Source organism: Erpetoichthys calabaricus, chromosome 1, assembly GCF_900747795.2.
Source record: "Erpetoichthys calabaricus chromosome 1, fErpCal1.3, whole genome shotgun sequence".
Taxonomy (NCBI): Eukaryota; Metazoa; Chordata; class Cladistia; order Polypteriformes; family Polypteridae; genus Erpetoichthys; species Erpetoichthys calabaricus.
Window position 1 is genome coordinate 286,498,970 of NC_041394.2, and position 12,645 is coordinate 286,511,614.

At 35.6% G+C, this 12,645-nt stretch overlaps 2 protein-coding genes across 3 annotated transcripts in view; one reads left to right on the forward strand and one right to left on the reverse strand.

Annotated features, from left to right (window-relative positions):
* LOC114662582 (NADH-cytochrome b5 reductase 3-like) overlaps positions 1-12,645 on the forward strand; it is a 1,047,486-nt gene that overhangs the window by 751,425 nt on the left and 283,416 nt on the right. The window lies entirely within an intron of this gene.
* Positions 1,240-12,645, reverse strand: part of polr3b (polymerase (RNA) III (DNA directed) polypeptide B) — a 201,292-nt gene continuing 189,886 nt past the window's right edge. The window contains 3 exon segments of the mRNA XM_028816094.2: positions 1,240-2,085; positions 2,256-2,429; positions 3,928-4,041. Coding sequence (XP_028671927.2) covers positions 1,956-2,085; positions 2,256-2,429; positions 3,928-4,041 — 418 coding nt within the window. The 3' untranslated portion in view covers positions 1,240-1,955.

Sequence of the window (12,645 nt, forward strand, 5' to 3'; positions counted from 1 at the left end):
GAATGTAGTAGAAAAATAATACCAGCTAATTAAATGAGATCAGTGCTATCAGGTGTTGTTACTGATTAGGAATCTGGTTGGAACAAAAACCTGCACCCTCAGGGGGTCCCCAGGACCGAGGTTGGGAAACACTGCCCTGGGGAGTGTGATGAGCTATTCTAGAGATGTCTGCAAAATATGGCTGCAGAAAAGGTTAAAAACTGCAGCTATAGATAAATGTACTTTATTAATCACACTTTTTAAAACTTTGGGAAAGTCTGTTACACCAGTTCAGTACTGGCACTGAATTTAGTGTGGGAAAGACTTCAATAAATCTGACCGTATGAAGCATTTCCTCCAAATTGCCAGCCTTTGTTTAACATCTAGCACATCCTTCTTTGGCCAAAAGTAAATGTATTATTGAAAACAATTCTTGTCAAGAATTCACAGTTCTCCTAAGATTAACAAAGCTCAGTAAAAGCACTATAATTTTCAATTATAGCAGAATGGTGGCTCTAAGTCTAAGGATCTGCGCTAGTTTCCAGAAGGTTGCTGGTTTGAACCCCATTACTACCAGAAGGGACTAAACTCCATTGGGTCCTTGAGCAAGGCCCTTAACCTGCAATTACTCCAGGGGCACTCTACAATAGCTGACCCTGCGCTCTGACTCCAAGGGGTATGCGATAACTACATTTTGTTGTACCTGTACCATGACAATAAAGTTGAATCATTTGAACATCAACATTTCAATTAAAATCATGTTCTCAAGGTGTGGAAAAGTGCAAGTTATTGGCATTGGCATGAAACTCACAAAAGATGATGACATTGTAATTGCCTGCCTTGATTCTTGATTTCAAAGTATACATATCTGATGATTTGAATTACTTTATAGCCTTATTAGAAATGAGTAAAAACATACAGGGTTTTATATAACATGTTTTGAAGGAATCTTTCTCTACAGCTTATATTTATTTAAAGGAATAATGACAAAAGTTTTCAAACTTCATTTCTCATATTTTATTACATTTTAGCACTTGCATTTAGAAACGAAAAAAAAAAAACTAGTGGACACAAACATCAAATGTGTTTCATGCTGTCATTTTGCTGCTTATAAAAATCATATATACAGGCAAGATCCATTCTGTGCCAACTCATTCATCACCTTTAAAGCAAGCTTTGGGAAGGAAATGATCTGTCTCCAATCATTCTAATTCTGACATCCTTTTTCTTAATGACAATAAATCAGTCATAAACACGGAATTCAAGGACAACAAAGAAATATTTATTTTTCTTAAGTCTAAGGAATACAAAAGTATGATATACAACTGTACACTACAGTTGTTGCTGCACCAACTTTTAAATAATTATTTCACTATTCAGACATTCGCTGTCTGTACATTATGTGTTTCCAGGACTCATATGTGTTTTTATGTTTTCATATGTTCATATTTTTTTTTCAGGCATTAAGTAGAGTCGGGTAGCAAGTCCAACTATTTTCTTTCCTCATGATTTTAGGCAGTTGTTTGAAGAAGGAAAAAAAAAAAACAAAAAACAAAAGTTACTTGTCCAAAATCACACTGGCACAAACATTATTCTTAACTTCTCAGGTCATGTTTAAAGTGCCTTGTCATACCAAATTCATTAAGAAGTAAAATTAAATATAAAAGTAATGTATACTTTTAATTATACAACACCAGCTTTCATAGTCTGAACTATACTCTTGACCTAAAACATATACAATCATCCTCAAGTAACTGATGCTCATCATACAAGTCAATAGTAAGTTTTCACTTAAATGCAGGTAGCTTTCTGTGCATAAAGTGCTGTCTTCCTGAGTGTTGCTTTCAATTGACATCAAAAAAAGAAAAAAGAACACAACACAAACTCCTTACATATTGCTCGTGAGATCTTTGTGTGTTGTTTTTGATCTCTAGCACCATGAACAGGTTCTCTTGATTAAATTCTGGCAAATTTCTTCATTCATTGTATCTTGACAATTTTAATCTTGGTACAATATTCATAGACTGAAGTTCCTGGAACAGCAGCTTGCATGCATATGGGATACGGAGAGATGAAACATGACATGAAGACTTGCAGTAATGACACCTAGAAAAGAGAGTTTGTTTTCTTTTAATTCTTTTTCCATGACATGACATATGTATGCAATTATTTCAGTGTCACCACTTAATATGTAATGGAAGTTAAGAAATGCACATCTTGCATAATATACATATGAATAAACTTAAATCTATACTTATTAAAAATTAAGCACATACCATCCCGAATAGCCCAATAAACCACACTGTCCACAAACATCTACTTCAAATGCATCACTGGAAATCATTAGCCTCTCAAGTAAAAGCATGCTTGCTCCATAACCAATTAAGCAGTCCCTCTCCATTTCACCCAACCTCAGACCACCATCACGGGATCGTCCCTCTGTAGGTTGCCTGCAGGTAAATAAAAACAGTATACAAAGATCAATAAAGAACAGCACGTGTTTTAGAACATAAATTAACACACTACATGCGGTTTACAGCCAATGCTTCTACCCATGTTTGTCAAAAGTTATCCAACTTTGTTAAGAAAATGGTATTGCCCTGTCAGCAGTTTAAGTAGTAAAATTTTGCATGTTCAGTTTACCACAAGGTTTATTCCTTTCTTAAACAATTTAAAATTTATCATGATGAATGGTAATCATTGTATAAAGCTGTTATTGTGAACCTGTTATTTTTGCACCGTATGCAACAGTAACACCCAAACACCCCAGTACCTGACTGTCATATTTCTTTAATATGACCTAGTATGCACAGAAAATGAACATAATATGGCCATTGTAACTCATAAAAACGCACTACTCATGACACAGTTCTGCAAAGAAAATTGAACAGGTTATCTAGGTGCTTTTTTAATAACTAAATATAAATGTCATGCCTGCAATTAGAAACATAGAAAATCATTAAATACTTCAAGAAAAAAAAAACTTATTCTATAAAAATTCTGAAATAAATGTATTTTTGTGTTGGTAAGTAAAACAATACATTTTTGATTTGGTCATTTTTGCATTTATGTTACTTTTGGGTATGATTTGGACTCATGAACATGGTACTTATTTTCTAACTGGTAAATATATATATATATATATATATATATATATATAATGTTTAGTAGAACACTATTTGTAACCAGCAGAATAACTGACTTTAAGTCAGAGCTAAAATATAAAATGAGAAAGCTGAATTAATCTGGCCACCTAACATCTCTGAATCTCTTTCTAATGCTAATTATTGTTTTCACAGCTCTGCTTTCCTTATCCGGAAAAAAAAGGCTACTAGCTGCAATGTTCATTCTAGTTTTTTGCCTGTTGAACTGGAGCCAAAGATTGGTGGTGACAAAACCATCTGTTGTTAAACGAGGTAATGTTCCCTGAACATTAAGCAGTACTTATTGTGTATATCCCAAATTAAAATAAAACTTATACACACACACACTTATTTACCTCCTATACATTTTTAGACAATAATAATATAGAGACAGAATGATTCTATTTTATTCTTTAGGATTATTTACCAGTCCACAATTTTTTCACCCACTTAATTTAATTCTATCCATCTCAAATATCTGTCAGAGTGATTAATTGTAACTCAGTCTTACTATTTAAAACATTCTTTCCCAAAAACATGATTTTCTGTTTATGTTCTTTATTCCTAAAGATGGCAACAAATTAAAAAGCAAAATAAGAAAATGGCTGGATATACAAGTAAAATTATATGCACAATATGCAAAACAAAATCAAGGGTGTGAAAATATCCTCTTACTCTTCATGGGCTTTGTATTAAATATATTTATTGGCAAAATTTTGATACTTTATATATAGTGGTTATAAAGCTTTTTTTCCCCAATAATAAATATACCAGAATGACAACGTCTCAGTTGTATTATTATTACCTGGTGAGAACTGCTCTTGGGCCCCGGGCTCTTGCATGCATCTTGTCCAAAACCATGTGTTTTAGCTTTTGGTAGTACACAGGACCAAAGTAGATGTACGCCTCCAAGGGTTCCCTAATACCAAAATAAGAAAAGAATATTACTGTACATATTAAAACAACAAAAAAAAAAGTTATACAGCCGGTAGAAAACAAGGATCAATTATAATATTATAAACATGGACTGAACAAACCTGTATGTCTAAAAATAAGCACCATTCAACCATTTTGATGGTGGTTATTGTAAAGAGTCTAGTATGAAGTCTAGAAAAAAATAAGTAATAGTTTTATGAAACTTACAATGTACGGCTACAATTTATTTGAACTAAAAAATGAAGAAAAGGTTTCTGCATCTTTTTAGTTGTAAAGTCATTAGTCTAATCTAACTTAGCACATTATGTGTTAGTCTGGTCAGGAACAGTCATTAGGAACTGTCAGCTGATGACAAGTCTTTGACTTTACAAACATACTGCAAAGCTCAACAACCACGGGCTATTCAAAGCAATGGAAGGTCTGAAAATTGATGCCTCTAAAGAAGGATCCAAAAAGATATAAAAGTGCTTCCAACTAGCAATTTCCACAGTCCAAAATGTCATTTAGAAATGCCAGTTAAGGGAAGCTGTGGAGGTCAGGACAAGATTTTGAAGACCAAGAAAACTGACAGAACAGCTCTTATACTGTGCAAGAAGACAAAGAAAACCCCACATAAGATTGCAAAGAACCTGAAGGAAAGTTTAGCTGAGAGATGAATGGTGATGCACTGCTCTACTGTGCAGCTTTACATACATGGACATGGCCTTCATGGAAGAGCCATCATAAGGAAACCTTATCTGTGATCTTATCACAATAAGAAATATCTTGAATATGCAAAACTATGTCTGCATAAGACACAGACATTTTGGAACTAAGTGCTGTGGAAAGATAATCAGATAAAGAAAGAGAAAGTATGGTACAATGATGGCAATTTCCTTAATAGAGTGAAATAATAATGGAAGAAAGGACAGTTAAGGAAAGGATTCCAATGCAAAAGGAACTGGGGATTCAACTAGAAGAGGATAGCAGAATCTGCATATAGTGGGATGCTAATTGCTTTCAAAAGGCATAAAAGAGCTCAGGAGGAAAATCATCAGATCCCAGTTATTTTCCAAGTATCCAATCAGCCCTCCAGATCCCCATGTATGGCATCCACAGATTAAAAACCAATTGTCGATCAAAAATATTCAAAAATTAAATAAAAAAAATCCATAAGGTTCCAAAAAAGCAAAACTTAAATTTGCTGCACACCAAGCACTATGTTAATTCTAAACAAATGAAGTGATCTGCAGGCATATGCTGCTGTAGCCTCCTGCCACAGGAGCTTAATAAAATAGCTCATAGTAGTTAATGTATATGACATCAGTTTTCTGAGAACAACTGTATCTGGCATTGTGCTTAAGTCTCTGTATGCTGATACTTCTTGTGGTCCTCATTATTTTGGATTCTATACATACAGAACTCTTAAATTTAAAAATTGTGATTGTACTTGATATATTAAAAATACAAGATGTAATCATCTTCTGATGTGTGCAACACAGCTTGGAAAAAAATATAACAAAAACTCATTTCAAATGTAAAATGCTTTCTTGGTAAACATTTTCAACTTTAAAATAATTACTTTACAAAAAACTGAACTTGTATTCCAATAATCCTTAAAAAAAGTGTTAAATGTTACCTTTTGTATTTTTCTCTTTACTTTGTACAGTATTAAGAAAATAAAAAAATGTATTCTCCCCCCTCTTTATTAGAAAAATATGTCCCTGAAAAACCCTCAAAAAGCAAACTCTTCTCATTTGAAAACAAACAAAAAGGTTTGACATTCGTATATGGAGTTATTTTGAGAATACAAATTGTTTTATTTTGAGATCAAATGAAAAATGTAATTCCTATCACAAATGTGGATGCGCAGGTTAATAAACCCACAATTTCAGTACATTGTAGGGCATCCTTTAGCTTTTATTTCTTCTAATAAGTGTTTTCAGTATGTACAGACTAGCTTCTTGCACTTTTCTATTTGAATCTTTGATCATTCTTCATATGCAGAAGACTCCAGTTCATAGATGTTTGATGGCTTCTGTGCTGAAACTGCCTTCTTTAAATCCCATTAAAGATTTCCAACTGGATTTAAATCTATGGACTGAGAAAGATGTTCCAGGACATTCCAGGATCTGTGCCTCAAACAAGCTTTGGTTGACTTGGAGGTATATTTGGGATCATTGGTTTGCTGGAGAGCCCAACGCTCACCAAGGTTCAGTTTCCTAAAAGAAGGTATCATATTCCTATTTAAAATGGCCTGGTTTTTCTGGGAATCTATTATGCCAGTTAAGTGGTTAAGATTGCCAATTCTTGCAGCAAACAGCATCCCCACATCATCAGCGAACCACCTCTGTGCTTTACCGTAAGGATGGTATTCTTCTGGTCATAAGCCTGGCCTTTTTCACACCAGACCGCAGGTCCACGTGTCCCAACATTTCCAGATTAATTTAAGTTGTCCATAGAATTGTCTCCCAAAGGTCTGCACGCCTATTCAAATTCCTCATGGCATGTTCTAGCTGATCCTTAACGTTTACAGTAGTCAAGAGTGGAGTGTGCCTTGGAGTCTGGCCATGAAGTCCTTGTTTTTTCAGTGTTCACTTAATAGCTGCCACCGAAACTCTTGTTTTGACTTCATCATGTTATTTATATGGGTGTTTTGCAGTAACACTGGTTTTTCTTAGTTGTTTTAATTAAGTTGCTAATGGCTCCTGATGAAAGTTTGGACTTTCTTCCATGGCCTGGCAGGTTTGCAGCTGTGCCATAAGTTTTAAACTTCCTTAAATGCTTCCAATGGTATTTGTTGGAATATTACAGTTTCAGGAAATCTTCTTATAACCAATGCCATTCAGATGCAATAAAATAATTTTTTCTCTCAGTTTTTGTGAAATGTCCTTAGTCATAATCATAACTGCAACTCACCTTGAACACATTCATGGGTAGGATTTATTTATGCATCACTGCTGAACAAAATTAAGGATCATTAGAGAGTTCCCAAAGGCTTAATTACGTTTTAACTCCAGTTTAAGTCATGGAAAACAACAACATTATACTGTACAAGTGTTGAATAATAGCGACATGGCTATATTAACAACATATTTCTCATAAATACTACATCAAACATATTCTTTATTGATTTCAGCTATCACTCAACTGATACAGAAGTCACGTGACAGTCTGGTTTATATAAGCTCTCCTCTCATGGGCGCTGGAAGACAACCTAATAGTAAGTAAGTGCAAAGACAAATGTGCAAATGACAGTTGGAGAAAGTCAACAGAATTTAGAGTGCTGTTAGTTACAATTATCTTATTTGTTTCAGCCAGTTAATTTGGTTCTGTGACTGATTTGTGATGTTCTAAATGGCCAAAGTTTGATGTTTAGTTGGGGAACATGACACACAGTGTCCAAGGCAAGCACATTCACATTACCTGTATTTCAGGATAAAAAAAAACAAAAAACTTTCAGTAAGACAGGCTATTTAATTAGAATCAATCCAGAACTATCAGGTGCATACACCACTTATCAACTGCTGAGTGGTGCTGAGCAAACTTGTGCTACTCAGCTCACTGCTAATTATATGACTTTCCATCTGGTTCAGTAAGCACAAAGTGGTAGTCTTGGGTCTAGAAGAAGATTAACCTGCACAGACTGTAGTACAAAAACATAATGATACAGTATAGTGTGTATATATAAACAAGTCTCATTGTGCCATATATATTATGGTGGGTGCAAAGAGCAGTCCTGGTTTATTGTTTTGATGTTTGTGCATATCTACTAAATAGAAAAGCCAAATTACATATTTTAATATATAAATCTACTAATCCAGTCATAGGCCTTCAGTGTGCTGGAGCCCATGCCAGCAGCATCAGTTACAAGGCAAAGACAGCCCAGGAAGGAGCAACAGCTTATCACAGAAAACTGTAACACACATTCATTCATACGAAGTGGATTTCAAACACACATACTCAAGCAGGGAGAATGTATAAATCTCACACTGACAATGATTTAAGTTGAATTCAAGTCTAGTCTCCAAACATTTTAATTTATATATAAATACACAAAAAATACATACATACAGATATTAAAGGTTATCAAAATGTTTTAAGCCTGAACCTGACAGAGCTTATTCTCTGGTCAGATATTTTGTAAATGGCCAAAATTAACATCTTCGCATTATAATACATGAATTACAGGTTTCTAGAATTTGTGTGTTCTCCTTTCTGAACGAAGTCAACATGAGAGCTGAAAACTAGTAAAATCAAGTAACATGTTATCATTCAATCTCTTATGCTAGAGAATAATGTGCCTTTAGAAATTCATTCTCACCTTATCAAGGTGTATCAGGACTAGACTTCTACATTTGCAAAATAGGATTTTGCAAAATCCTATTAAAGCAGGATATCTCACAAAGATGACCCAATGTTTGACTGTCTGTCAATATTACCATTATGAGATTATGTGCCATTCATTAACACAAAGTACTCTATAATACTAAAGTGAGAAAAACCCACATATTTTCCATGTTAATGTATTTAAAAATAAAAGTATAAGAAAATTATTGTTGGCATCAGTATTCACTGCTTTGCTTTGACATACCTAAATTCCACCTGAAGTAACCAGATCTTTTTTCCAAGTCACATAATTACTTGTTTGAAGTCCTGAGTGGAGTTGATGCGTTTTACATTGTTTCACTATAAATAAACCTGTGTTTGTGAGCCTGTCCAGTTAGTGCATTTCTAAGAAAACAAAACGCCATGAAGACCAAGGGACATTCCAAACAGTTCAGAGACAAAGTTTTAAAAAAAAGCCAAATGGATCCTCCCAAACAGTGTCCAGGCACGATAAACCATCATGATAGAGGCCACCCATGAGAACAAAAGCAACTCTAAAGGAGTTACAGTCCTCAATGACAAACATGGAGAAACCTCTGCATACGGCAGAAACAGTACATATTATTCATAAAATGGCTTGAATATAAGAGTAGTGAAAAGAAACCCTGTGCTAAAAAGAAAGAAAATGTTTATTACACCTTCACTGACATTTGACCAAAGGATTCTGGCAGACTCAATAACTTAAAGAAAGATTTTATCATCTGATGAGACAGAATTTTTAGACCTCACTGTGAAACAGTATGTTTGGCACAAACCTAACACAGAACAAAACACTAAGAACACTACCCATGAAATAAAGCATGCCAGTCGGAGTATCATGATTGGGAAATGCTCTTCTGTGGCACCAACTAGCTTCTAATTTTGTATATTTGAATCCCCCATCCGCTAGATGGCAGCATCCCAGGAATGCAGTAATCATGTGGAACCCTGCGGGGCAAGATGGGAATTATAGTACCAAGAATTTGCCCTGCTGGGTTCCATAGGAGCCACGAGGGAGTGCTGCAGGAATTCGCAATCTCTACTTTTCAGGACTTCCGCCTGAACGGGAAGTGCTTCCTTCATGCTACAACTTGGCACCGGAAGTACTCCTGGGTCTGATATAAAAGGAAGCGGTGTAGCTTCCTCTGGTGAGTCAGAGCTGGAAGGAAGGAAAAAGGTTAACAAAGACAAGAGACAGAAGGAGGTAATGAAGAAGACTACCGTGTGTATTTGTGTTTGTGTGACCTGGAAGAAACATTTGTGAGGTATTTTATAATAGAAAGTCTCTGATTTAAAACTGACTGTCTGCATGTCAGTTGTTTCTGGGGTTTGGGGCTCGGTTGTCACAATATCTATATAATAAAATGGTAATGTGTATGAGAGAGTGTGTGTGTTTGTGTGTGTGTCCAATCCCTTTAACCCCTTAACCGCCCTCTGCCGGATATATCCGGCACCGTTGTTTTATTGCTAACGCCATACTGCCGGAATTATCCGGCACATTTGCCTGTGGTTATATGAATGCCTGGCAAGTAGTATAACTGACGGTTTGGCGTGGGTATTATTACTACGTTGTATTTCGACAAGTCTGTGGTTGTTTTGGCCGGTCATGTGACGTGATTCGCATGTAACAGCTGTGAATATGGCGAAACGTAAACTGACTTCAAGTGAGGCTTTGCAGGCGATTTTGGACAGTTCTGATCATGATTGTAGCAGTTCTGAAGAAGATTTTAGCGACAGTGATGAGCAGCAACGTGCGCTGCATGATACTGTGAATGAAGACGCATCGGATGACGGCGCTGAGTGGGTGTATCCCCAGCATCTCAGCTGGGCTGCTGCCCGTGGTGAACTACCTTTTCTGCATTCGTTTGAGGGAACGTGTGGCTTTATTGTTGATGTAAACAATTACACTGCTGAGCAGTTTTATGAGCTGTTTGTGTCACCTGATTTGATCAGACATTTTGTTCATCAGACAAATCTGTATGCAGCACAGTGTATTGAGAAAAATCCCAATTTACCTCCACATTCCCGTGTTCGTGCTTGGTTTGACACTGATGAAAACAAAATGAAAAAATTCATTGGGATTTTGATGTTGATGGGAATAATCAGAAAACCAGATATTGAGATGTACTGGTCTACAGATCCTATGTATGCAACACCTATTTTTGCAGCTGTCATGACACGTAACCGATTCTCTTTGCTGCTGAAATTCTTTCATTTGAATGACAACAGAAACGAGCCAGATAAGAAAGATCCAAACCGCGACCACTTGTTCAAGCTACGTCCTTTGATTGATCATTTATTTGAAGCATTTCAGTTGCCCTACATGCCAGGACCGTCAGTTGCAGTTGATGAAAGTTTATTGTCGTGGAAGGGCCGCTTACAGTTTCGACAGTATCTACCATTGAAAAGGGCACGGTTTGGTATCAAGATGTTTTGCTTAGCTGAGAATTCAGGTTACATTTATAGATTTCGTGTATACACTGGCAACTTGCACAACATTTAGTGGTCAATACTGCTTGAATAAATGTAAAAAATGTAAAAAAAATGTAAAAAAGTAAAAAAACGAAAATTGTTCAGATTTCGCCTGGCGTGGGGAATATTTAGGGAGTTGGCGGTTAAAGGGTTAAGCAATCCATCAGTCTGACTCTGGTTGCTCAGTCAAACACAACTGAGACAGGGAGCGCCAGGCAAGAGTCGTTGACACACACAAGCATTCTGAGAAAAGGAGTTGGTGAAACACTGGTAGTTGACTTCAAATACAAGAAGTACTTGCAAGAATATGAATTACGCTTTCACAGCGGGTAATGAGGGCCTGTCTACCATTAGTTGTAGTCAAGAGTAGACTGGAAGCAAGTAGGGCACCATATAATGAATCAGTCTGAGAATCAAACTTTATAGGAACACGATTGGGACCGGAAGCGCTGGCCAAGATAAGCTGATACATCTAAGGATACAGCAGAAAGATATAGCATGAACTCTGATGGTACAAAGCCAAAGCCAAGGTGGAAACAAACCTGGACAGGGTGCCAGTTTATCTCATGGCCCAGTCATGTACACATTTCTGTATTCACATTGGACCAATCCAGAGTCTCCAACTAATGTAAAATACAGATCTTTGATGACGTGTGAGTTAAACAGGGAACAAAAAGGAAGATAGGATGTTTATTTTTATTTGTACATTTATTTATTTATAATAGTTTGTAATAATTGATACAAGATAGAATAGGGGTATTGTTTGATGCTTATTTTGAATGTATGCCTATGATTGTCTTTTTGTGTTATATAATTTACTACTACAGGTTTGCATGAAAGTTTGTGTGCCTCAATTGAAATTTAAATGTCCCACTTTTATTATGAAATCATATATCAATGAAAATCTTCACAAATTGTGTGCACTGTTAAGATTATTTTATAAATGCAATAACAAAAAGGGAAAATATGTTGATTCATATGCAAAATTAAATAAACAACAATCTCTATAGCTCAGAGAAGGGAAGGAAAAAAGTGATAAAATAATGGGCTAACAAGTTAGCTAATCAAATAGACAAGCCTAATGGCAAAATTCATGAGATTGGTTCTCTAGCGTTTAATGTAAGAAACAGAGTAAGTCTGGTCTTTTCCTTATAATTTAGTGTGATACATCAAGCCATTATATAAAAAGGTAAAAAAAACAAGTTAATCAGCATGGAGCAGGTTATAAAATCACAGGAAAATGTTTTGCAGATAAATCTAATGTAATTAAAAACAGTTTTAATATTGAGAAAATAAAGAAAAAATTAAGGATCTGTAGACTTCTTTTGCTGCAACTTATATTAATGATTATATTTTAGTAAAAAGTCAAGCAAAATGACACCCTTTATTGGCTAACTAAAAAGATTACAATATGCAAGCTTTCGAGGCAACTCAGGCCCCTTCTTCAGGCAAGATGTAAAGGTCGATCGGCTCACACCCTTCTCATCCCTGAGGAATGTGCCTAGTGTATCCCCACAAAGTGTCTGTCTCCTGTCATTCCTGCCATATTTTAGAAATACAGTGCACAAAAAAAACTAAAAAATTCACTATTTGCATTGTAAAATACCATCTCAATTTTGAGAGTGTTACAAGCAGGTTTTCTGTATATAACAAAAACAAAAAAAAAATAGCTTCTTTCTTTCAAAAACATATACAGTGGAACCTCGGGTCACGAACGTCTCAGAACACGTACAAATTGGGTTACGACCAAAAAGTTTGCCAAACTTTT